The sequence below is a fragment of the Patiria miniata genome, unplaced genomic scaffold (genome assembly GCF_015706575.1).
Source record: "Patiria miniata isolate m_02_andy unplaced genomic scaffold, ASM1570657v1 HiC_scaffold_7, whole genome shotgun sequence".
Lineage (NCBI taxonomy): Eukaryota > Metazoa > Echinodermata > Asteroidea > Valvatida > Asterinidae > Patiria > Patiria miniata.
The window spans coordinates 43,074,466-43,102,273 of record NW_024037074.1 but is presented as its reverse complement, the minus strand read 5'-3'; the positions used below and the strand labels follow the sequence as shown (position 1 = coordinate 43,102,273).

Sequence of the window (27,808 nt, the reverse complement as noted above, 5' to 3'; positions counted from 1 at the left end):
AATAGGATGTCCAAATTGAGTTTGAAAACAACGTTTTTAATTCACTGAATTTTGATGTTTTACATATTTGGAAAACTAAATGAGGTACGCACAATAGCCTGAAGGGTGCCCAAAAGTTGAAAAGATACCTCTATTGCTAAAAACTGGAATGGAATTAGTTATTTAACTTAAATGTTTCTAATTTGCAGAAAGTGTTTCATACTCTACGTTTTGTAAATTGCCCAAATACAGGTACCATTACACGTACATGTAGACTTTTCGTATTTAGATTCAGGACCCGTTGGTGCCTTAATCAAATTTTGATCTTAGAATTAAGCCTTAATAGTTTTGTCGATTTGTCTGAAAAGTTTTTGCAAAGAGTCCTGACTTTGCTGTGCACTGTTTCGCACCGTAAATTATTTCCATGCATCCCAATAAATTGCTGCTGACATCAATTTTAAGAACACTAATTGGTGATCAAAAATGGCCAATACAGGGCAACATCAAAGGCTTTTTGCGGGCCTGCCTCGTGCCTCCTATTTTACGCTTTCAAGTTGAGCCATTAGCATGATAGAGAGGCCATCCTACACTGGGACTCACCCCAAGGAAGATATTGTTAGAGGAATTGAATCCAGCCGCATAGATCCTTGCCGCGTGCGGTGGGTCCCGATCACAGATGATACGACAAGCAAACCTGGATATCGTACTCTCCGCTACCGTACACTCTTCCTGCGACTTGGCGCCCGGTACCGTGTCCATGACGACGAAATCGATGACGGGCTCGGTGGAACGACCAATCTGAAATGGTCAAAGGCGGAAAGAGGGTGCACTGTTACAAGACGGACCAAGTTTTACACTCTTGACAAAAAGTAGGGTTGGTGATTTCCTATCTTTGCAGTTTGAGAAGGTCTGTTAATATTGTGTTTCTTCCTTTAAATTTCTAGCCATTTTAAGTTTTTTTTTACAGGGTTCTTGAAGAGCTTAAAAGCTGTTTTAAAAGGGTTGCCATTCCTAAAAGGGTCCCTTGATCTACAATTTCCTGCTTTGCTTTTAATTTTCCGGTATTTCCTGTCCTTGTCAATTAAATGTGCAAGAATTGTTACCGGTTTCTATAAACTTTAAATAATACTGGTATAAACAAACTTTTTAAACTTACAGTACATGTACTTGGTATTTGTTCAACGATGATCAGAGATTATCAGAATACATGTATGTTTTACTGTATACACACATATCTCCTTATTATTCTTCAGTATATCACTCAATCATAATTATGTTACAAGTGATATTTAGTAAACTCTACATAAAAACATAGTCAACTTGTTTTAACATTTTATGACCACTTTTGGCAAGCATTTCTTAAGTTAACTACATGTACACATGCAGAAATATTGTGGAGTGAATTCCCCAAACCCCTCCCCCCCATTTTTTAAAAAATGCACAACGAAATAAAACTCTGATTTCAGCTTAAGGAAAAGCATTTTATGATTGTACTATTGTAATACAAAATGTACCACTGGAAACCATTAAAATGCTGCATGTAATGAGCTGTATTCACAGATGGCAACCATGATGCGATAATGGCCAATCACTTGGATATTAAAAAGACACATTGCAGTCAAGCTGAACACAGCCTGGGGTTGCTTCAAAGTACACATAACCCTGGAGTTAGTGGCTTATTAATGATATGAGTCATATGATGTTGAAGTCATGGAACGGTATTAGTCAAGAATCTGATGAATATTCAACAACTGGATAATCACATGACAGCCTCTAATATATGTATATTATCTGATGCAGATTCATGAATATTCATGAGTCATAGTCAAATGTTCTAGTAGTAAGAGATGGACCACGGCCGCCACTCACCTGGAACATACTAGCTGACGTACATTCTAAATGCAAAACAATCTTATGAATATTCAATCATCAGACAATCACATAATCTACCAGTAGCAGACACGGATGGACCATTGGCATCACTCACCTGGAACATGTCAGTGTTGTTGTCTGATGAATATTCAACAACCACTGTCTGATGTCTTGATAATGTGTAGGCTATTGTGTGCTTGCCTTTCTTGGGGCTCTGCCAGGAGAACAAATAATGCAGGTACACAATTATGAGTGCAGTAAGAGTGAGTCAGTAGACCTTACGCATTGCATGCATACATGTATGTACATGTATCTTAAGTCAAGAGACTGTTCTTTGTTGACTGTAGTAACAATGAATGCACCAAAGTATTACTCATGCCTGTCCAAGCTATACAAAACTGTAACTCCACCTTATTGGAGCCTACAGTTTAAATGAACTTACATTTTTAGAAAAAAGAGAATTACCTCAGTGAACATGAAGGAACACATTCAGATGGCCATGTACCCCGGTACATGTAAGGCTCTGGTGTGTGGACCGACCGCATGTACCAGTACCGTATCTAAAGACCTTTTCACACTACAGCCTCTCAACCCGGGTTGAACTCAACCCTGGGCAAACCAAGTGCCACCCCGTGTTGATGGATTATTTTTCAACTCCACGTTCAACCCCACATTGTTTCTTGCAAATGGACCTTATTTCACTCGGTACTACTGTTTTGAACCCTGGCGAAAGTTTCAACCGGGTTGAAAATCTCAACCCTGGTCTGGAGCTGGGTTGACTTCAACTCAACCCTGGCCGAAATTAATCTCAGGGTTGACGCGGGGTTGAAAATTGAGAAACGCCGCATGTTTTCAACCCTGCATCAACCCCAAGATTTTAAGGGAAAGCATAGTCCTCTTCCTCCCCAAAGCCTGTGATCCCCTGCCCTTGTGCCCCCCCCCTTCAGACTTTGGGAGTGAAAATAACTGTCCCTCTCCAGAAAATGAGGCCCCCTATTACACGTATGGCTCCCCCCTACAAATTGGTTACGTCATTTGCATGTGTGTACTGGTTCAGGCTCGTATCGGTATGGCACAGAGAAGCACGACCAATTTGTATCTGATTGAGCTCAAACCCATAGCAACTTCACGGGGGGGGGGGGGGGGGGGGGGGGGGGGAGGACTTGTGCATAGACTCAATTTTGTCCACTTACCTGTCCCCCTTTCTGTGGACTGACTTCATACTGTTTGTCTGGCTTGACGCCATTTGCTGTCTCTCTCTTGAACAGACCGAAGCGACTCCTCCGTCTGCCTCGGTTGCCTGAAGGCAAACAGCCATTGTACCTGCACAGTGAAATACAGAAATGCACCAATTGAAATTTTGTATCAAAGATAAAAAAGACAATGTGAGGTTATGTACATGTATAGATCTGCATATTGTATTTTGCAGATGAATGTGATTAAATACAGTGTTTGTACAGTGTATAGAAAACAGAATTTTGAATTACATGTACATGTACATGTAAAGTGTACATGTATGTAAATGTCAAGTAAATGTCAATAAACTTTAACAAATGTTTTGTTCACCATCAACACTTTTGCATTATCAGTTTTATCAGTATTGGATGAAAAATATTGCTGGCTTACTCCCAGCCTGTTCAAGGACCCCGAAAATATTTAGATTTTTTGTGTTTGCTGGCATCTTGAATTTCATCATTTTGAAAGCCAGATTTCTTTTTTTGTGTAAAAGGGATATAGCAGAATGCCAAGCCACACACCCCAAGTACATGTACCCCATGTCTCCACAACTCGACCACCAAGCTTGATAAATACTTGCAAACAATGGCATTCTTTAGTGGTTTTCAGGCAAAGATGACATCTTAACACTAGATATTCACATCACTTGTATACATGTACATGTACATGTACATGTACATCACTTGAATAGCTTCTGTACATTCCAAATGTACATGTACTCTCAATCTCATCTTTAATATTCATTTATTCAGTTTACAACAAAATTACATTACTGTTGATAAGGAGAAACACACTTTCTCCCTTTATCCAAAGTAGTAGCTACCGGTACACAAATGTAGGGCCCAGTGCCGCTGATAGGATTAAGTCATTGAAATGCACATAATTGATTGTGTTAAGATCAGTTTACATGGTGCATACATGTACACATGGAACTAAACCCACGATAATTGAATTGTTCGGAACTGGTTCAGACTTTATACCGGTAATGCACGCAGCTCAAAAATTTTCATTTTTGATAGAATTACCCCAGATCTTTTCTTGCAGAACTTAATTTCATGTACAGCTCCTGTTAAGAAAAACAGAACTTTCTTTACACTACATTACAGACAGGTTAAAAAAAGGGCTATTAAATAATCTGTGTAACTGCTGACCAAAATTAAAGGGAATATACATCATTTGCTTTTGCTGTAATTTTCAGAAATGGATGGAATTGGGGGGTTGGAAATATATAGCAAATATAGTTACACTGACTTTGTTGAGGTTTTGGGTTCGAAAATGCTATAAAAACCAAGAAAACAATCATTTTCCTGTAGTCTGGTTCCCTGATTCCATATAAGAAGAAACAGAGCAGTTTACATACATTGGGGAATTGTAAGGTCAGGGAACCAGTCCAGCTGGCTTGTACCCATTCATAGGTGTGTAATCGATTGCAAACAAGTGCGATGGTCAATTGGGGCCAGTATTTGAAAAAAAAGCCAGTTTTTTTCCAACGCTGATCGGCCGATCAGCGTTGGAAATTGATACAAAAATAGCACTTTTCTTGAAAATGACAGTATACCAGGTGCCATGATTTTACAGGAGGCTTTACACTGTCATTCACTAACAGTCCAGCAAGGTATTTCAAAATGATTTGGTAGTTTTATTTTTTGATGTTTGCAAATGTTGTATTTTCCCTTTAAACTAAAAAACATTGTTCACGTAAGATTAAAAACCTCATTCACTACATATGTATTTTGTAAAATTTGCCAGGAAAATATTAAATTCTTGGTGAGCAAAATCTTCAACAACGGGGTGGAAATGTACATAAATGGGTAAAAGAGGACAAAAAGTTGATATTATTAATATTATCATGCTTCATGGCCCACAGTTTACTTTTAAACTCCATGCACTGATCAGTAGTTTCATAAATGAACTTTTGAATCACTCCCTAAAATTGCTTCCATCTGAGTACACACACTAAAGACAGTCAAAGTGAATATGACAACAACATGTCTGTTGCCATGCCTAGCACATTTGGAGATACACTTGTAATTGACAAGAACTCACTGTGAGTCTGTGAGGTCAATGCACTACTTAAGGCCTGAAGCCCATCTGGTTTTTATTTGTACGTACATGTACTGGTAGCTACAGGGTGTCTATTTCTTATTACTTGATGTAATATCCATCTGGAGATTATCATTGTGGAGGTAATTATCCAACAGATGATAAAAGGATTCATTAAACCTAACTCTTTTTGATTAAAATTTCCAAAATCCTCAGAAAAAAATTACTACTCTGCAGGAAACCAATGGTGAAATTAAATGCTTACTTTTAAGTCAAGAGGCATTACATGTCAGTAAGACAAAAAAAAAGGTGTGTTTATGGTAATGCCCCAAAAATTATCCATGTTGGTAGGTAGAAAAATAATTATATTTTGTAACCGTCTGTACGTCTGTCCGTCAGTCTTTTATACTTATTTTTAGTATATTTTGGCCGGGCACTACCACTTTCTCAATCCCGCAAACAAATTCCTCCAAAATTTACTTGGGTATTTCTGAGAGACCCAGGAACGTTAGGGTTAATTTGTCCATTCATTCCCTGAATTCCTTCATGCTTGAGAACAATCTAGCACAGCACAACAAAATGTATACCGTACTACACCCCCCAAAAAAATAGACAAAATATGAATCATCTGAACTATTTTGCTTCCTGTCTGAGGACAAGGTTTTCTGATTCCCTTGGAATCAAGAAAACACGCCCTTGTCCAGTGGAAGGTCCTTGATAAAATTAATATCCCACTGACAGAAAACAATTTCACCTGCACGACATGTGCTGAAAGGCATCTGAGGCCCCAGTACCTGGATTGAGTGAAGGGTAAATGTCACCTTGATATGTCACACTGTGTAAGAATGTGTGGATCACAAACCCCCTACTATGTCTTGCTGTCTGACAGTGATACAATGTAAGTCTCAAATACAAGGGCTAAATTTCTTCCGTGAACCTTTACACATAAAAGCATGAATCTTTATGATGAAAGATTGTTTTCTTGTACGTGTACATGTACATGGACATGGACATAATGGCAAGGTTCGTGTACAAATACTGTACATCGATTCATTTAAGTTTATGAGATTTTGAGTATACCGGTAGTTTGTAGCAATTAAAATAAATATACAGTATAAACTTTTAAGCTGAAAAATAGTACTACATGTACCTGTACATGTACTGTGAATGTGATGCACTTGGAATACAATTTCCAGAAATTTACCCCCCCCCTTACATTATATTATACCACTGCCCCGACCTCCAACCTCCTGACGGGATGACTGATCTGTCGTGCCCAAAAGACGCACAAATCAACTGGCTTACGCAGCTCCAAGAAATAGCCTGATGTACAGTACTACTAACTCACACGAAAGAAGAAAGAAGAACATTATATTTTGGAGTTGCAGAACTCAATTTGTAACAATCATGTCTGCACATTATACATTGTACACATGTAGCCCAAAATATTGGCACAATGTTGCTATAGAATAGACCTTATGCGTTAAGGCGGAGTTAGAGGGCAATGGTTTTGTATTGCACGGATAGGCATGAGTAAACCATTTGTGCATTTATTGTTACTCAATTAAAATAAGAAAGAAACCATCTGAGATACCCGCAATGTATAAGGTCTATTGAACCCTTCCAATGCTTCCAATGACAACCAGGTGTAAATTTGTATACGTGTACATGAGGCTGCAGTGCTATGGTGACTGTCGTCACTCAGACAACAATTTCTTTTGTCATCGACAGGTGAACACTCTTTGAAAGGTTGTGAACCGGTGGCAAGGCCTTTCTTCGCCGTGATTTAATTACTCAGCTTGATTGAGTTTGTATGAAACCTTTACCTGTACACAGCGATGCAGCCATATTTTACTACAAAGTTTAGAATCTCTTGTCTCGATATTTTAAAATATATCTGGATATTCATGTACACATGTAATGTTTCCAATAGAAATGTGTGAACGTGAAATGTGTGAACAATCAGTCTGGAGAATTGTCCAAGTATAAAATACCGGTATTCACTTAGTTTTGTACAGAAAATGAAGAATTCCTGCACTTAAGCTACCGATAAAAGCAAAACAAGTTCCAAATTTCCAATAATGTACACACTCAATGTGCCTCAATCTCATGTACCGGTATCGTGTACTGTTCATTACTACAGTGGTGTACATTACATGTATTGGAACATGTATAAATTAGTTTTTTATTGTGTGTGAAAGCCCAAGTTGTCTTGCAAAATTACAAACATGCCGCCTAGCCTACAATGCATCCTTTCTACATTGTAAACATAATTCTATAGGGTTTAAACAACAGTACCGTACACAAAATCTGCAAACACCTCTGTTCTGATGTGTACAATACATGTATTTATCTTCCATGCCCAACTCTACAAATGAACCATGAACTTATTGCATGAACTAGGCCTCAAACGAGACCAGTCAAGCATCGATTCGATCGCCGCAAAGCCCCAAGACAACCACAGAAGGATACCCCACTCATGAAAAAAGCCAGGGTTTTCCTTGTGCAACATTCGCAGCAACGCAGAGCATCAAACGTGATGACATTGCTAGTGGCGATTGTCAGTGGCTCATCAGAGAGAATGAAATGAGAGCGGACTCGGCGATGATGCGGTGGTGGAGGAGACATTCCGGTGAGCTGAAGGGGCTTGAGACGCCAAAGATGATGATGAAGTATCATTGATCACCAGACACATCCCAAACCAAACACAGGATCCTGGCGAGGGATTACCGCGCTGAGCCGCAACGACAAATTGCTTTGCACTCTAGTCTCAGCATCGGCTTGCTACAAGTACATGCATGATGCCGCCACTCAAGATAATCATATTATTACTCACGGGATAAAGTACATACAGTGTCTTTCTAAGGGACTTTCCTTTTTGTTTCATGTACAAAATGTACATAATTGTACTAACAATACATGCTTTGATAAAACATTCATGAGTTTAATATCATTTTTCCAGGTTGTCAATATTTTTTTTTTAATGCTTCATGTACCGGTTCGTGGTATCAAAGATGCTTGCAAATTTAATGTCTTAAATATAAATCCCTGTAAAATTGTATGTGCGTGTAGGCCTATACAGGGTGAGTAAGAAAAAACACGAAACCCAAATGTTGGACCATTGTGTTAGTGAAGTTCTGCATGTAGCACTTTGAAAATGTAGGATATGAAAACCCAATTCATAAGCTTTCTTTTAGTACAAGAATCATTCAAATCACTGAATGCACTTTTCAAGTTACAGAGTTTTAAACACAACCACCGTTTTAAAGTTCTGCCCACGGATCTTTCAGCAAAACGAAAACAATTCACACACATCCTTACATGTAGGCTACCGGTATGTGATTTTTTTTCGTTTTGCTGAAAGAACACTGAACTTTTTGTGATCCGTGGACAGAACCTTAAAACGGCGGTTATGTTTAAAACTCCGTAACTTGAAAAGTACATGAGTGATTTGAATGATTCTTGTATTTATAAGCTTATGAATTGGGTTTTCATATCCTAGATTTTGAAAGTGTTCCATGCGAACTTCACTAAAACAATGGTACCGACATATGGGTTTCGTTTTTTTTTTACTCACCCTGTATATTCAGTGAAAATCCCGATGTAACCAAAACTTCTTGAAATCATTCATACAATACAATGTAGATGATGGACAACTGTGCCATATGTAAGAATGTAAATAATTTATACAGCAGTAACTGGTGTTTAATTGCAATTTGGTGAATTTAACACTTTGAATAATTTGTTAATCAAAATGTCTACTCCTAATCACCAAATAGAATGATTACATAATGAGCATGATTGTATCACTACAGGTGCTCGCTTGTCTTATTATTATTCCATCATCGCGGGGTCCCAGGCTGTGTTCTGGATGCTAATTACATCGATGGGATTGATTCTAGCAGGACGGCTGGCTAACCGGACCTCACACCTTCACCAAATAGCCTAGGCTGTCATGGCATGCAATATTCAGCAGGCTAGTTGCCTTGTCTGTCATCTGTCGCTCTAGAGGCATCCTCTGCTAGGGCACTTACAATGGAGAACGTCATGTAGGCCTACACCAATGTATAACATGTACACCTGCAATGCACATCATGTTATACTCAACATTTCCACGAGACACACATTGTATTGTATCACATTATATTGTAAATTCCTCCATGATTGTGCCGGTACATACATGTACATGTATGTACTGCATGACCCTCAACTACATGTACATATGTTCAGTACGGTATATCCATGAAAATGTCATTTTAATGCCTTATCTTCATCCTTAAACTGCATTTTATGGCATAATTTGATTTGATGTAATTGAATATTTTATTTCAAATTACAGCCCCCCCTTTTATATTCTGATAAAAGATAAGATAAGTTTTAAAGACTATTAAATAATGAATCTGTCAACACAGATCTGACACACTGGACTATTAAAGGGAATATACAACATTTGCAAACATCGAAAAATAAAACTACCAAGTTTTTGCGAAATACCTTAATAGGATGTTGGTAAATGACAGTCTAAAGCATCCTGTAAAATTATGGCACCTGGTATACTGTCATTTTCAAGAAAGGTGGTATTTTTGTATCAATTTCCAACGCTGATCGGCCGATCAGCGTTGGAAACAACTGGCTTTTTTTTCAAATACTGGCCCCAATTGACCATTGCACTTGTTTGCAATCGATTACAAACCTATGAACGGGTGCGAGCCAGCTAGACTGGTTCCCTGACCTTACAATTCCCCAATGTATGTAAACTGCTCTGTTTCTTCTTATATGGAGTCAGGGAACCAGACTCCTGGAAAATGATCGTTTTTCTTGGTTTTTATAGCATTTTCGAACCCAAAACCTCCAAAAAGTCAGTGTAACTATATTTGCTTTACATTTCCAACCCCCCAATTCCATCCATTTCTGAAAATTACAGCAAAAGCAAATGATGTATATTCCCTTTAACAACCCTCCTATGCAAACATACATTCTGTGGCAAGTACTTTCAGTCAAAATCAATCAAGTGACTGTTTTCAACAGTTAAGAATTCCCAGCCTGCATAAAGCAGGATTGACGGGCTGTGACTGTTTATAGCTTGATACAGCTTTGCTTTGACTGTGGGTAATTGATAAGCCAGCTGTGCCCACAACTTGCCTGCTTTGCCTGTTCTGTCTGTTCATGGTCAGTCGACTGAGTTTGACTAGTCACAGTGATTACTAGTATGACCTGACTGCTGGTGACTAGTCTGTGTTATAACTTAAGTATAGCGGGGGAAGTGGATGGAAATTTGACTGTTTGTGACTGTTTAAATAACAAAGGGTTAATCAACCCATTATTTAAGGTTACACACTGAGTGTACAGTGTTTATACGTCCGTGAAGTGCAAAACCTAATTTGATTTACATCACCCTGACGCAAAATTCCATCTGATAAATCCGAAATCATTTTTTCAAAATCAGTTTTTAGTGTGCATCATCACCTTAGTTCTTCTGTAGATACCGTAGTACCGGTATAATACGTTTTGTACAAAATACATGTACATCTTGTTGGGGAAGGGAGGCTCACAAAGTGTGTGTGACCTGTCACTGTGGAGTATGAATCCAATAGATGGATCCATAAGGCCTTGCTTGCTGTGCACATGTACCGTATGTACGGTCAACAACATGAGCGCCTCTCCAATGCTGCACTGTATGTTCCAGCTACGCATGTCGAGCCCGCGTGCATGCAAGTCGTGCCTGCGTGCATGCACGTCAGACTTTTGTGGAGGTACATGTACATTGTATATTGGACATTAATCACAACTGTGATACTGGTAGGTCAAAACACAATTGGGCATGGATTACAATGGATCGGTCTGTTGGGATTAAGACCAGGGCTGCAAACCTTCAATGCATGGTGCATTGATCATTCTGACCTGATATGAGGTCAATGCAAAGCCACTTTGGCCATTGTGAGTTTGCTGTTGCACTTTATGAATCATGGTTTTATTGGGCAGCAGGATTTGTGGTCAGTACATGTACATACTGGTAGACTTACAACAACCAGCAGATTTCAGATTTCATGTCTGTAGATTTTGCATACTGTAAATATCAGTTCTGTCAGTTATTGGGGACTAGTTAATACTTACATGTAATAGCGCCTTGAGCTCTAACTTTCCCAATATCTGTTTGCTGGTCCGGGAGGGCCATTACAGTGGCCTATACGTGTACACTGACTAACTGACAGACTGACTCCTCCCCCCACCCCCCCCCCACTGTCACTTTTAAGCCGGGCAGTGTTATCATATAGGATAACTCAGTTAAAGCTGCCCGAATGGGTTAAATCCGGCCGAATGAGTAGACTTAATTAAATGTATACATGTACATACTTCCAGTAAATAGCCATTCTGAATCAACTGAATAGAATTTTGTGCACTCTCGGACCAGCTTTACTGCCTGACTGACTGTCTCCCCTGAGTCAGGCAGTGCTTCATGAATCCTATAAAATTACCCACTAACGGTAATATGCAAGGGTTAACTCCGGCCATTTGTAGACAACACGTAAGAAAAGACACGTAAGAAAAGACAGTAAAAAGCAATTCTGAATTCTGTGCACTCGGGGATCAGCCTCACTAGACTTGTCTAGTCTTCTTATAATACTTAGAAATGAACAAAGCATGTCACTCTGTCTGAAGCACAAGGGTGCAGTTTGAGACTGGACGGCATGATAAGCCTTACCCTAGAATGACCAGTTCACCGTATTTGACCGTTGAGCATCCCAGTGAGGACTTCTTAGCATCTGTGTCAATTTCTTGGAAGTTGGCTGGGATCTCCAGCCTCTGCACCAGGGATTTGGGGTTGGGGGAGACCTCCAAGGTGTCTTCGGGTTCTGCGTTCCTGGAAAAAGAACAATTACAAATTGGTAATAATAAAAAATCATAATAAAGATGCAAGGTTTCTGGTAGCATCATGAAGACAAATTTCTTTTGCGGCTGTGTGTGGTTCTGAACATAACCACAGATGTATGTACATGTACATGTAAATAGCACTCCGCATTATGTTAAAAATAGAAGCGAGTACCCAGATCTCAGATGAGCATGCGGTACGAACTTCTCGTGTGAAGATTACCGGTACGTGCACGATTGCAACACCATTGCTATGCGAATGTATGCGGCCAGATGTGCATGCATGTGCGGGTACGTGATTGTTCGAAAGTTTGTCTGACATCCAGGGTATGCGCGCGTACGGCGCGGAGTAAAATTGACGTCATTAGTGCGGAGTGCTATTGAAGGCTTAAGCTTTTGTTCACATGCATCTGAGGCCCTATCTTCCAACAGTTTGGCCCTGCTGTAAAGAGGTTAAATTTGATATTTTTTTTGGTATAACAAAATATTCCAACACAAAAATACACCTGCCTTTTGAATCATTAAAAAAAAAAAAAAATTCAAGCTTTCTGTGCAAAACACTGGACTTTAGTGAATATTTAAAAACATGTTATCAATTTAAGACATTGAAATATTTCAGGCTGCAGTAGTTTGTTTCAGTTATGGCTATTAACAATTACCGCTACATACATTATGTACATGTTGTACTTGATGTATTTTATGAAGTTAAAAAGTTAATACGTGTACAGTGATGCGGTAAATTTACTTACAAAAAATATCATCACTGTTTATTTTTGTTTTTATCCCTTTCTTTTGCAGTGCGGTGTGGCTGCATGGAAGAGTCTATGGATAATGAGCTTGTACATCTACCACATGGGGACATGTACCACACGGATACATACGGAAAAACACGGATTTCCCCTTGAAATGGGAAACAGTACTGCAATGAATATCCTGCTTTAGTTGTAATGTAGTTGCTCTGGGTCATTTGTGGGATGAATTGTAATTTCTTGTGGTTTAAGGAAAGAAAACAGAACACACCAACCAATGACCAGAAAGGGAAACACACAGTACTGATACTAATGAAAATAAACACACATGCATTTTTCAAAGTACATGTAACAGCCATGATGTCACCAAAACGCTTGTGAATAAGGAACTTATGGGACATTTACATTATTTACACAGGGAAAATAGATGTAAACTTTACAAGTTTGACTACAGCATGCAGCATTGATGATTCAAAATGTTTCATTGTCCTTAGAGCATTTTTTGTTTGTGATGTTCACTTTTTCACCTCGTAGAATAGAACATTCAATAAGTCACCTCACGATATTATTCTTACCATTGCACTCATAAACATTCATTATTTGTATTCAAACCAGCCAACCGATCCCGTTAGCTCGGTGGTCGAGTGGTAAGACATCTGCACTAGAAAGCAGGAGGTCATGGGTTCGAGTCCCACCCGAGTGATTTTTTCCAACTTTCACTCGGGAGGTAACGCACTGAGTATACAGTGTTTAAACGTCGGTGAAGGGCAAAACCTAATTTGCTTCACAGCCATTCCATGTAAGGGTCATCACCAAACTCAAAAATTGAAGTGAAAGGAATAAATTTTTGTCAGTTATATTTGATAAGAGGAATATTGAAACCATCTAAATCTCAAAAGATTTTTTAAAATAAATCATTTTATTTAAAGTTTCAGCCTCCTGAACATGGATGAATTTTGTGAGCAAAACGGAGGGTCAGGGGTATATATCACAAACTGAGGAAGTAATTGAAGCTCATTCATAAGATTGTGCTTTATCTGCATACATTTGGTAGCTATTCTAGTCTATTTGATAAAACATTGAGAATTTTTCCAAATGTCTTCAGTATTTTCCCACTATTTCATCGTGAAAACACCCTCAAAAATATGTCACGCGAGTCACAAAATAGGACTTTTTTTCAGATTACTTAGGAACTAGAGAGGGATTTAGCTAGTGTTTGATATTTGTAAATGAAATAGTGGTGGTCTATCAATAAAAGTATGAATATTCTTATTTGCTCTACATTCCTTATAGAAAAAACTATCTCAAGAATGTCACGCGAGTCACACATGATGTATGTCACGCGAGTCACCATGGGCGGATCCAGGACTTTTCGCAGGGGGGGGGGGGGGGGGGTTTCATCAGCCAAAAAATCTGAAAATGTACACATGTTTTTTTCTCCGGACACTTGGCCTCCGTAAAATAAAAAACTGGAGGAGGGGGGCGGGGGGCTTGGGGGGGGGGGGCTGGTACCAATTTCATTAGGGGCGCTGTTCAAAATTTATAATGTGCTTTCCACCATGTTTCAAAGCGCACAGTTGTTTCTTGTACAATTATCATTTTACTGATCAAAGGCTTGTGAAAAAAGAAAGCTCTTAAGTACTGTCTTAAACGAGTCTGATGAATCAGTTTCACGGATGTGGATGGGAAGAGAGTTCCAGAGTTTCGGGGCTAGCACAGAGAAAGCACGGTCGCATAGCGGGTTTTGGTTTTAGATCCAGGCAGTATTGAAGATGGGCTGTAGAATACGATCGGAGGTGGCGGGATGTAGATGAAATGGCTGTGGACTGGGTAGATACGAGCTTCTGGAGGTATGATAGGGCAAGGTTGTATGGATGATTTTGAAAACAAGGAGAAGTGTTTTGAAGATGATGCGTTCGTGAACCGGAAGCCAATGAAGAGACCGAAGGACTGGTGTAATGTGTTCATGTTTCTTAGTCCGAGTGACCATTCTGGCAGCGGAGTTTTGAATGCGTTGTAATGGAGCGATGTTTGACTTGGCCAAACCAGACAACAGGCTGTTACAATAATCAATGTGAGATGTAATGAGTGCATGGACCAGTCTCTCTGTTGAGTAACTGGTCAGATATTTCCTGATTTTGCTGATTTTGACAATTCCCCAGGATGCTGATCGGCAGGTCTTGTGGATATGCTCATTAATTGCAGCTCTTACCTTTTAAGGAAACTGTGACTCTACATGTACATGACCAAGAATTACAACTGTTTTCCTGAAATAATCACCCGTGGATTGATGACATCACTTCGTAACTTAAATTCTGAAACATTTTTTTCTCTCCATGTCATTGTTAAGGATATTGTGTTTAAACCAGATTTCCACCCCCAACATTTGCCAAAGTAAATGGATAAATAGCCGTTTTCACACTCTTTCATAAGGTATTCACAGGTAAATCATTTTTATTAATATAATATTATGATTTGATTTGTTATACTAAAATTACAGTTATAATGTGAAAGTGAAAAGCTACTGTGTCACGCGAGTCACGCATTTGTGTCACGCGAGTCACATTTTCTTCAGGCCATTTCTTACAACAAGGGATATTTGGCACAATACAACTTATGCATGTATTGGGTGAGGGTATTAAGTTCTAAGTTCAGTAAGAATAATTTTTAGAATACTGGTAGATCCATAGGAAAAGCTATTTGAATCAAGGGATGTCAAAAATCCCTTTTTCTATCCTGTCACGCGAGTCACGTCAAAGAAACTGTGATACATGAAAAAATAGCGATTTTAAAGTAATCATATAAAGACTAAACCAAATATTCACAGTGCCCTGACTCAATTACATGCTAATTTGAGTTGAATAAATGCCAGATTAACAACAGCAATGCATTAAAACTTTACATTTTGTTCAAATGTCACGCGAGTCACCATGGAATGGCTGTTCATTATTTGTATACTATTAACCTGTAAGTTTATGCATCTCCTTTGTTTGATTTTGTTCAGGCTCTCATGCTTTGTTACCTGTAGACGTATACATGTATGCGTGACTACCAGCTAAACTGATACCTGTAGACGTATACATGTACGGTATGCGTGACTACCAGCTAAACTGAAAACTGGTAGCTGGTACACGTATACTTTGTAATTTAAATTAATCAACCAATCAGACAAGTAGCAATGTGCATTGTGCCTCATTACACAAAGAAATTTATAAATATATGAATTCTTTTTTCTTCACGTGAATGATAACAATTACTCAAAGTAATAATTTGATCTACAAAATGTATGCTTTGTGAGATAGTTTCCTCTCAGGTTTCATTTCATAGCTGTTTGCAGGTGCAGAGCTGTAATTCATAGTTTCCACATTTTCTTTTGCCCGGAGGCGATGTTTCTAGGGGGAGATCGATCCTTTCAAACCCCAATGCTAAACACACAATGGTTTCTGTTTACATTCCCTATTCAATAACAGGGGACTCCCTAGCGAGATTCAGTTTTGAATCGCTTTTAACGACCGCGCCTTGCTGTTTTAGAAATGTTTTTCTGAAGGTCATCAAGTTCATAATCTGACAAAGGCTAGTATTGAATTGCTGGATTACTCGGTGAAATTCAGCAGAAAATTGGTCTCGTACGCCACACATTTATAATTCAATAGATTGTGTATGTAATATATTATTTCCATGAACACCATGCATTGAATTCGCAGGATAGCAGCTCAACAACTGTCTAGAGCTCCGTTAGTCCATTAGTTAGTCAATTAAATAGTTAGTAAAAATATTGACATTGTATATTGCTCCTACATATTTTGACTGATTTACAAAATGTACACCACACTTTGTCAAAAGTATCAGTAGCCCAGCTCCAACATGTCACATGACCAAACTGGAGTCAAACGTCATCATGGGGTCACTGAGGTCAAAAATCCGATTCTTTTTAAAAAACTCATAACACTACTCCTTCCAGAAATTACATGGCACAATCATGTGACTCATGCATTAAAGGGAATATACATCATTTGCTTTTGCTGTAATTTTCAGAAATGGATGGAATTGGGGGGTTGGAAATATATAGCAAATATAGTTACACTGACTTTTTTGAGGTTTTGGGTTCAAAAATGCTATAAAAACCAAGAAAAACAATCATTTTCCATGTAAGAAGAAACAGAGCAGTTTACATACATTGGGGAATTGTAAGGTCAGGGAACCAGTCTAGCTGGCTCGTACCCGTCCATAGGTTTGTAATCGATTGCAAACAAGTGCGATGGTCAATTGGGGCCAGTATTTGAAAAAAAGCCAGTTTTTCCCAACGTTGATCGGCCGATCAGCGTTGGAAATTGATACAAAAATACCACTTTTCTTGAAAATGACAGTATACCAGGTGCCATGATTTTACAGGATGCTTTACACTGTCATTCACTAACAGTCCAGCAAGGTATTTCAAAATGATTTGGTAGTTTTATTTTTTGATGTTTGCAAATGTTGTATTTTCCCTTTAACACAAATTTGTTGGCCTGCAGGCTCTTCCAAGATCCGATCAAGCTTGTTCTTTACTCTGCGATAGGAGGTTCTTAGGAAAAGGTTATTTATAATACATGTATGGCCCACGTAATGATTTTGTGCATTTTTCATTACAACTGAACATTTGTTTTCACAGTACACTGGAAAGATTTATTAAAACAGAAAAATTATTTTATGGTCATGAGTTATGAGAACAAACATACAATGTACAAAATGTACACTGTATGGTACATTAAAGGTAATGCCAACATGAAGGGAAAGGTTTCAAGACAGAAAGCAAAAGCTTTTAGAAAGGGAAGCAAATTCACTAACAGTAACAACCCCCAAGCCCCAAATCCAGCAGTGGTTTTGTGTTATCAATCCCTGTCATCCTTCCTATGGGCACTGATTGTGATCAGAGGAGAGTCAAGCCAGCTTACAATGCCAAGCCTTCATGTGGTGTGTATGGCTACGGGTCTGTGACCTCACACTAAGGTCATACTAAGGAATGCAGTATCAGGCCTACCCTGCTGAGAAGTCAAGAATATCAGAAATATTAGGAGTGCCAAGTGGATCATAATGAAAGGACTACAGTACACAATAGAATAACGCAGCCTTGGCTTCCATATAACCTGCACATGAATTACGGTATTAATGTACATCGTTTGTTCCAACCCATTGGGCTGACCTACGGTAGTGTCCAACCTTCAGTCCTGTACTTACAATGTACATGTACAATGCATCTTGACTGACTGACTGAGTGACTGACTGACGGTCTGCCATTTGTGAGCCAGGCAGTGCTATCGTATAGGATTACCCCATAATGGCTACAAATGACAATGGGCTAAATCTAGCCCAATGTGTAGACCAGATGGATAAGACTTCCACAGATGGTCATTGACATTCTACATCAATCAAATAGAATTTGTGTACACCCTGGGACCAACTAGCTTAGCTTGTCTTATACATGTACACATGTCTTGTACATGTACATGTACAGTTCATGCACATGTACCGGTACATGTACTGGCATGTATTGAGTTGTATTCTGGATACTCTCTGAGTGCTACAGAAACAGTTGACTAATCTTTGCATGCACAGCAGGAAATGGAGAGTTGTACATGTAGGTCTGTTTGTTTCGGGTTGGCTGTGTTTACTTTATTATGGCCATAGCGTCCAGCACCTGACAAATTCATTAATCAGTTGATGAGGTTCCCTGCATAGCCAGCAGTCCATGTGTACTGTACATATGTACATTAGAATGCATGTAATGTAATAATAATGGACTCCGCAAAGATGAATACCCCTACACTGCAAGATAGAAAAAGAATAAATTTAGCCTTTAAATTCTGTCACATTATATGTACAGTACATGTACATAAAATAATTATTACACATACCGGTAGTCAAAATTCTGTAATATTTTGTAAAAGAGTTACAGAAAAATACACACACACTATACAGAACAAGGTTACAATATCACTTTGCTACCTGGTGTGTAAACAAGAATTTTCAAACGTTGCCTTTTTATTATTCCTAGCGCGACTACAAGTGGTTTATTCATTGACCTTTCATTTGGTGGACGCAGATCAATTGCACACTTGAGCTAAGTAATACCCAGCATGCTGAACAGCACTTAGTGCAGGGGGGGGGGGGGATGGGGGGAGGGTGGATTGGGAAGGGGGGGGGGGGAAGAGTGTGAAGTGACAAGAACCATCAACCTCCTTTGTCCACTTGACCAAGGTCCAGGATCCAGAATGAAAGTGCAGAAATATTCACAAGTCCATTATTTGCACAATGCGCCGAGAATACCGAGTTGCAGGTTTTATCTGAATCTTAACAAAGCCACACATGTAAAACAGACACTTTGGAAGGACTGATACGTGAATTGACGTTGATTTGTGTGCATGTTACAACACGTTGGTGGTTATTGACATGTTCTACTGTTCTTTATTTACTCAGGTCCAGAATATTGAACAGAGTTTTCATTCTTCCTTTCGGATCCTTTCAATTTAGAAATTTTTACGCTAACTGTACATTTATACAGCCATCTAAAAATAAATGCAACCATAGACCATGAAGGAAGGAATCCTCCATGCATAGACATGTAGTAATACAAATGTACATTTCAAGTGCATCCTGTATTAAATTTCACATACGGGTAAATGGGTTGCATTGTAGTATTGTACTCGGACTAACCATGGAGCTATTGAATTACATCTTTACATACATACCGGCACATACAGAAATCAGGCAATATTAAACCATTGATTAAAAAATTTCTTACATCATTGAAAAAAAATAATTTTGGTACGAAAATAATAGGTGTACATGTATGTACATGCATACAGTACACGTATCACATTCTGCACCAGTTGTTGATGCAAATCTTTGAAAGTGAAAATACAAATTTTAACTGTGTTCTTAACCTACCAAAATATATACATGTACTTCCTATCTAATGCAAACCTGCAGCATGACAACCACAGCGAAACATCTGCAAGATCCAAACCAAAGATGTTAGACATCCTAAACATCCCTGAAGTGTATGATGAACAAATGCTGATGGAAAAATGACAAATCCCAACCTTCTCCGCTTGTAAACTACAATGTACATGTACTTGTATGAACTACATACATACACTTATGTACAACAAAAAATGTGTACAGAAAAATACACATAATACTGGTCTCTTCTTTTTTTTGTTCAAGCTCTGAACAGCTGCAAAGATTCAGATCCATGGCAACTTTAAATGACCCCTATTTTCCCCTTTGTTGGTCTACCAGTAACTTTTTCCCTGCAGCAATACGGTATAAGAAGGTATGTATGAGAATCAATTCACACCTGTCAGGAAACTGGACACAACAGACTCAAACGGCCCTTCTTTGTCAGATAGGAAACCATCAGAGCACAAAGCAAGTGTAAATGTTTAGTACAGCTGAAGAGAGCAACAATAAACAACCATAAAAACTTGGCTTTTCAGATGGCTGCTGCATTACTCCATGGTTGAAGAATTCCAAACAAAGAACAAGGAAGACATGGAGCAATGTTTAAATTAAACTGTACATGTATCTTTTTTCCCCTTCAACATACATGTACCGGTACTTGTAGATGAATTCAAGTCTCATGTCTTCTTTGTTTAAATAATGCATTCCATCCAATATACATGTAGCACATGGTACAAGTAAACGTAAACACCTATTAAGCGTTAAAGTGTGCATTTTAAGACAAGAAATATTTCACTTCTCAGAAAGGGGCAATCTGTCCACAAACACAAAGCCAGTTTTGTCCATAAACATGAAATTTCCAAAAAGGTCCACTTTTCATTTGGGTTTATGAAAAGTTCCATTTCTTCTCTAACAACAAAGAACTGTTGTAAAGTATATCATGCAGCTGAAAAAGGCAGAACATTTTCTCCTTTTACAGTTTTTATTGAGGACTATGAATGATTCAAAAAAGGAAGAAAAAAAAAAGGAATTTCATACCATTCATTAACTGCTTCTAAAATGACTTTTTCAATGTAAACAAGTCTACAACTCTTTTAAAACACAAAGTACTTTGTGAATGTTTTATGCATTTAATTTGCTTCTAAAAAATAAAAATTCTTATGTTAAATTCTAGAGTGACTTCCATTATAAGTTTCCTCTGCTTAGTTAAAGTTAAAGTTTACAAAAATCACTGGCTCAACAAATACATGCCTGGATACTGCATACTAAAATGCACTTTTTACTTTTTAAACTTCTTCCCCCAAACTGTATGATTGATGCACACTGTTCAAAGCTCAATCACTAATTCAAGTCAGGACCTGTTTGCCCTTATCTACAGGAAAAATAATGAAATGATTTGTGATGTATTACTAATTGATTGATTATTCTCACTCGTTATCTCTGACAACGCAAACTGGTAGATAGCGTCCTGCTGGCACTTCACACCGTGGCACTGGCATGAGGCAGGCATTAACAACACATGTAATTTAGGTGAAAAGGAAACTGAAAAAAAATCTAAATGTCCTCTTTAGATGTAGATTATTTGGGTTTCATTATTCTTATGAAGGTACATCACATGGGCATTCCTTTGTCTACGGTGAGAACTGACAATTTACTTCATCTCATAACTTTTAGCTATTTCACATGCAAAAAAAAAACAATCATATGTGAGCAATGCCTAAAGAATAACTCAGTAACTGTTAAACCATGAACTAAGCTAAAATTATTACCTTATAGGAATTAGTGAGACGGAATGATTCATCTTTTTTTATTTGCCCCCAGGAGACACGGGCATTGTAACATGAAGCAACAAGCAAACCACAGGCCATACATTCCCTCCATTACACTGGGACAAAGGACTCCTGATATCACCAGGGTTCAAGGCCTAAGGTTATAGGATGCCAGGGTTTTGCTGGCCGGGCAATGTCAATCATGACCAGAGTCACGTTTATTAATAAGAACCCATTCTGAGCACGCTCATTAGAGTCGCGCACGGAGAAAAGACTCGATCGGCGTTCCACCAGTGGCTGCGTTAATTAAAGTCCCAGCGACGCTGACAGAACATGAAACCCTTTGTGATTACATTCATTATATTCACATCCATTGTGCGTGTGTGATTGAATTCAGCCTCTATGATTAGTCATTCTTTGAAGTGACACCTTTTACACATTCATAGCCAAGCCTGACATTTCTTGAGGCTCAATTTCAACTAATGACTTTTGATCGTCAGTGGACAAAAATGTTTCATGATTAATCATTCGGGATCTACATGAAGAATGTTTCAGCAACGTAACGGTACCATGAATTTCAGTGACGTGTCCAGTAAAAATGAAGCCAAGTTTATAAATGTATAGGCAGCTGTGCACAATTTACATCTTGTTTTGGAGTTCAAGATTTTGCATTTTGTAAACTGAAACAAAAGTTTTTAAAAACCGATTTTTGTCCATAAATCCATAGGCCTACACAGTATTGCAAGTCCCAATACGTCTGAATACATGTACGTTTAGTTTTGGTATCACACCTCACAATCACAGGACACAAGACTATGCTTGTCATTCAGAAAAGCAATTGCATTGACATTAAAGTGATCTTTAAATAAACCCCAACTCTCCAGGCATTTTTGCTAGGATGCAACCTCAATCCTGCAAAATCCTCCAACTGCCTCCATGTAAAAAAAACATACAGCTTCAATCCTGCAAAATCATCCGTCATTTTTTTGCATGTGGTCCTTGGAGGGGTGACCACTACCTCAATCCTTCAAAATCCTCTAGAAATCCCTGTCAATTTGTTGAGGCAGAGCCAGTGACATCCTGGAACAGTTCGGACGATTTCAAGTATATACCGTAACCGGTAATTCCATTTATGCCCCAATTATGATTTAGGCCCCAATTGGAAAGAATGTTGCAACCTGACGCCACTTCAGAGGTTGTGTACAAAGTCTACGGAGCATAAACATCACAAGGTCCGGCTTAAGGCGAAATAATAAAAAAAAAACATATTTAGTGTTGCATCTACAGATCTAGCCCATTTACGGCTGTTATGTCATTTCTTGAGTCCAATGCAATGGTGGCCATTTAAAAAAAAAAATGGCGGCCATCTTGAAAAAGTAGACTTTGTCAACATATTCCTTACACTTACAGTTCTCATATGAAAGATTACTCTCTGAGGTACAAGGTAAGCAAAAGAAATTTTTCAAAAATATTTCCCATTATGTTTCAATTTGTATCCAGTTAATTTATTAAATAACCAATGCGGGGTATAAATCCTTACCTTTAGGACCCTGGTCCTATATAAGGTTAAAAGACTCACCAACACAGCGGACTACTCAAAAGTGACATTCTGATATTTCTTGACACATTTGAACAGTTGGCAATGACACCTTTTTGAATATCAGTCGGTTTAATTTTGTAGAAAGAAGGCAGGGCTTTGATTTATGACTATTTATGAGGGGTTAAAGACGACCGTTGACGATGACAACCCGAAAATATATTTAAAAAGCAAGATGGTGAACTGCCAAAAAAAGGTAGGCAAGCCACATTTTCTTTGAAAGTGCTTTCAAAATTACAACTAACATGAGCTTATCTGAAATAAAAAAGACTGCTTTAAATTAAAGTCACCCTAGTACTAGTACTAAGTAGTACATATACTGCTGGACAGTCATCTGCAAAAGTCAGTTTTGAATAAAACTTGTAAAAATAGAGGTGTCCTAACATGCCTAATAAAGATTACCCAACCCGGCACTGGCAGTGTGATCCTCTGATGAAATAAAAGTGCACATACAAGCAATACAGAAATGCAGAAAGCATTTGCATGAATTGACAGTTTATAGTTGCACATTCTGTCTGATGCAATTTTTTTTAACAAGCATGTCAAGGAAGAACAAAAAGGAGGAAGTACTTACAACAAAGGCATGTTAAAGTTGTTAGCAACTATTCCAATGTAATCTTGCAAAGTTGCACTCTACGCAGTTATGTTCTTTCTTTCAACCGCAACAACAGTTATCATTTTGTTTACATCAATCAGAAAGCTCCATTGTACTTTCCAAGCACGTTTGGTTCACACGGTGACCACATCAAAGTGAACGCTCCACACTACACAGAGAGCGCGCAAAAACACAACCAAGTTCGTTGACGTTTGTTCCCACGGCGGACGGCCACACACACGCACGGTAATCCAAATCGTTCTCGACCGAGCTCGGTCAGCTCGTTTACGGTTTAGATGGCAGAGGACACTATCTCTAAAAAGAAACTAGAATCCCACTCCCACATTTGGCTTGACCGCCATTCACTGTCTGTCGCGAGTCTTTACTAAACTGATCTGTGTAAATTTCTTATCTCGCCAAATTTCTCGAAACTACGCAACTGTGTTTTCGCCGAAATTCATTCATTCATCGATGAGAATAGTCTGGCACCGGTAAAGAAAAAAAAAAGCATTGTACACGTACACGCGTGAGTATCGTGATCAAACACATATGTGCGTTGAGGCAGTGACTAGATCAGACTTGACCTATTTATTTTTCAGGATCTCGCAGGCTCTCGCGAGATCTCGAAAGTGTAATGCCGACGTGTTCAAAATGGCGACCGCCATGGAGTCTTTCATCGTCTTGTTTTTAGTATTTTGTAGCGCGACTTTAGTGCATTTAGAAATGAGTCAACGGTATAAACTGTGTGTAGACGACAAGTGCAGCAGTAAGTTCTTCTTTTACCGTAAATGTAAACAACTCTTAACAATAACATTAAATTGTGTGTGCAAAAGTGGTAAGGGAAAGATTCAGCAGCATGAGCAGTGCCACTGCCCGTGGCCATCACTGTCACCTGGTCACCCTTTGTGCTCAAACCCTATGGGTCTGATCTGAAAATCTGAAAAGTGGTTTCTCAGTAAAAATTCATAGTAATTTAATTAAAGGAAAAAATTACCATGATTACGGTAATCCTTATTTTTAGGACACCTCTATCATGTCTATTTTTTACGAGTTCTGTAGTAGGCCTAGCCCTAGCCTAGTTCTGCAGTCTACGGCGGGGTAGAAATTACGATTTTCCTGACCTTCCTTAGGTTTAGCCCCATAAATGTGGCCAATTCAGGGTTCTCCCCACGTACAAACGTGCGTATCGGCCCGATACGCTGGAATTGCGGCCCGATACGCCGACAAAAATGCCGATCACATTTTTCAGCCCCCGATACGCACAATATAATTATTATACAAGCCATTAAAATGCACAACATAATCGTTTCATACACCATTATTTCATCTTGACATGCAAAATCTTGACAAAAATCCCGCATTTCTGATGCATGCGTGATCAAAATGCACACGATGACGGGTCTTTCGCGTCAACCGCCAGCTATATAGCGCATACAGCACGGTACACTGGTTCCCTTCGCGTGCTAACAGTATCAATGCTATGATGAAGGACCGGAACCAGTGACTACTGCCTCGTGCGTGCATACATGATGATGATGTCGGCCGAAGTTGGATCGTAAAAACACCAAACAAACATCGATGGAGAAAGAGAATTTCTGCAAATTAATTCACAGAACGTGATCTTTATTTTCTGTGTATGTATTTTCCATTAAAATGACGAGATTGCAAAGCTCGAACTTGTGGCGAAACATCGTAGCGTGCTTCTTAGAAGCAGTAGGGCCGTACACAGTGCAGTAATGCACACTGATACTGCGCGATGTACGGCCGGCCAGACTGAATGTTGGCAGTGCCAGGGGCCGTGATCGATGTACGTTAAGCATAGTGGAATCAACCTCCTCAAATATATTTTTAATTAGGTGAGGCAAGTTTTAATCACTTCTGATGGTCAGTCTTGATAATTTTCGTGGTGCAAAGGAAAATAATCCAGGCACAAAACTACATGATTCCTTGTTCAATATGCTCCATTCAATCATGTGTTTTTATTCCTCCATGATTCAATCAGCAGCCCCAAAAAATGGCGAAATAATTTTTCCGACCTACCGACGCTATTTTGAAAGCCATGTAGTCGGAAGCAAAAGTGATTTTTTTCTTCACCTTAATTTCTTAATTTGAAACTTGCTTGTAAATATAATCCATACTTTCTAGATCAAGAAGGTTTAACACAGGTTTTGAAATGTTGATTTTTTTTTTAAGTTAAAAACGTTGATATTTTTTTTCTCTAATTACAAAAAATATCACAAGATCTCCTCTAAATTTTAAGGAAAAATCTTCCTTAAAGACTCCCCAGATTTGCTCTAAAATGCACCAGAGAGCCTCTAAAGTTCAAAATTTTTCGGGGCCCTTAAGCGGGCCCCGAACCCCACGCCGTGGCTTCGCAGGTTGGTGAATCACAACGAAACTTCCCCCACAGGTTTGAAAAAATCCTGGGGAGAACCCTGCAATTTACTGAACTACCTCCGTAAATAAAGGCCACACTTCCACCATGTACAAAAACATGTAGAACTTTGTCAAATATTGATTTTTACATTTAGGCCTAGGCTTAGTTTGTGGCCTACTAGTACTATTTTTGGATAGTGGATATTTTGCCGGAGGTAATGACGGCAAACTAACGTTTACTAAAAGTTTGACGGCGGCAATCCATATCAACAGAGGGCTCTGTACTCTTAAAGATAGGGCTGAATTATAAGTTGTATTAAATTCCCACCAAAAGTTGTGTAGCACGTTTGGTGTAGTGGTTAAGCAAAAGCTCTGGTGAGCAGGATGACTCGGGTTCGATCCCGATCCCCGCCACATTTTAAAGTTTTTTTTCCCCATCCCCAAATAAATAAGAATATTCTTCTTTTATTATTTTAACATGTCTCAAACATTTTATTGTAGAGTATTACATTTTCTTTTTCAGATTTATGGCTCTGGAGGATTTTTTTTAAAAGGGAAATAAAGTCCGAAATTATAAAATAGTCTGAATCCCATCTTGTGAATACGAGGTCACAACGATAATATTGGCATGGAGCCAGACTAAAATTTGTCACCGGAAAATGTTTAAGTACAAAAAAACAGTAACTGTGCATGTTCAGTGCATATCCGGCAAACTAACGTTTACTAAAGGTTTGCCGTCTCCGGCAAAATATCCACTGCCTTATTTTTGCTTTAGAACTTAGCATAGGTTAGTCCCAAAATTTGGGACTCTCAATACTGTGTATGAGAGTCCCAAAACTTAAGGTATTGAAAACATGCAAAACAAGAAAATAGACTGGCGCCTAAAACAACCAGTCCAACACAGCTTCAGTACTGCATCAATCAACCATGCCAAAGAATTAAAGAAACATGTGGCATGAAGCGGGAACTAGTCTCAATTTACTACACATTTCTCCATAGTCAAGCCACCAGACTATTGACACTGAAAAGAGGTCAGTCTTTTCAAATAGTTGAACCATGGTTGGACATGTACCAGTCTACATGTAGTATTTAGCCCCATTTTTAAATCACTTGACTTCCCTCTCATGTGCAAAATATTGAAGAAAAGTCTCCTTTAAAAATTGATTTGAGTTTGCAAACTTGGTTGGTGAAATACTGAGGACATTTTGCCCCAGTGGAATTTTTTGAGAAATTTGCTGGCTAAACTGTGAGTAAAGTGGGCCTTGCACCTTTCAGAGCACTCCAGAGCCCTGTCTGAGCATAGGCCTACTCGTTTTCAGGTCAACTCGGTCCGTGACCAACTCGGTCCGAGTCAACTTGGTCCGTGACCAACTCGGTCCGTAACCATCTCGGTCCGTAACCAACTCGGCTTTTTTTCACTTGATAATTGCTATGAAAGCTACGTAGATGTTTTAATGATCAGGAAAACTTGAATTCCATACCTCTAGACTTCTAGTTATCCTGTAGGTGTCAGTGGAAATTTGGACTTTGAGAGAGTTTGTCTGGAAATGACTGCAGAACTTTTCTAAAGGTCATGGCTCGTGCACCTTTACAGTTTTGATTTTCCCCACTTACTAGCCAAGTAAGTGCTTTAATAATGACTATGAAGGGAAAGAACTGTCTTGTGTATGGCTCTTAATACGGCAGAACTCCAGTATTTAAGACACATTTCTGGGGCTACCATGTGTACAGACAATGACAGAGAGTCACTTGTAGGCAGAGAGTCACTGCAAGTGACAAG

General features: G+C 38.8%; 2 protein-coding genes across 2 annotated transcripts in view; one reads left to right on the top strand and one right to left on the bottom strand.

Annotated features, from left to right (window-relative positions):
* The window catches only part of LOC119718895 (E3 ubiquitin-protein ligase pellino homolog 1-like), a 41,426-nt gene extending 17,294 nt beyond the window's left edge, over window positions 1-24,132 (bottom strand). Inside the window, exons 1-5 of the mRNA XM_038188325.1 lie at window positions 23,632-24,132; window positions 11,834-11,992; window positions 3,045-3,174; window positions 1,967-2,065; window positions 580-777 (exon numbers count right to left, since the gene is read on the bottom strand). Of these exons, the coding sequence (XP_038044253.1) occupies window positions 580-777; window positions 1,967-2,065; window positions 3,045-3,174; window positions 11,834-11,992; window positions 23,632-23,642 (597 nt within the window). The 5' untranslated portion in view covers window positions 23,643-24,132. The remainder of the gene's footprint in view (window positions 1-579; window positions 778-1,966; window positions 2,066-3,044; window positions 3,175-11,833; window positions 11,993-23,631) is intronic.
* A 100-nt stretch (window positions 24,133-24,232) lies between these two features.
* LOC119718893 (transport and Golgi organization protein 1 homolog) overlaps window positions 24,233-27,808 on the top strand; it is a 43,923-nt gene continuing 40,347 nt past the window's right edge. Inside the window, exon 1 of the mRNA XM_038188324.1 lies at window positions 24,233-24,418. Within this exon, the coding sequence (XP_038044252.1) occupies window positions 24,304-24,418 (115 nt within the window). The 5' untranslated portion in view covers window positions 24,233-24,303. The remainder of the gene's footprint in view (window positions 24,419-27,808) is intronic.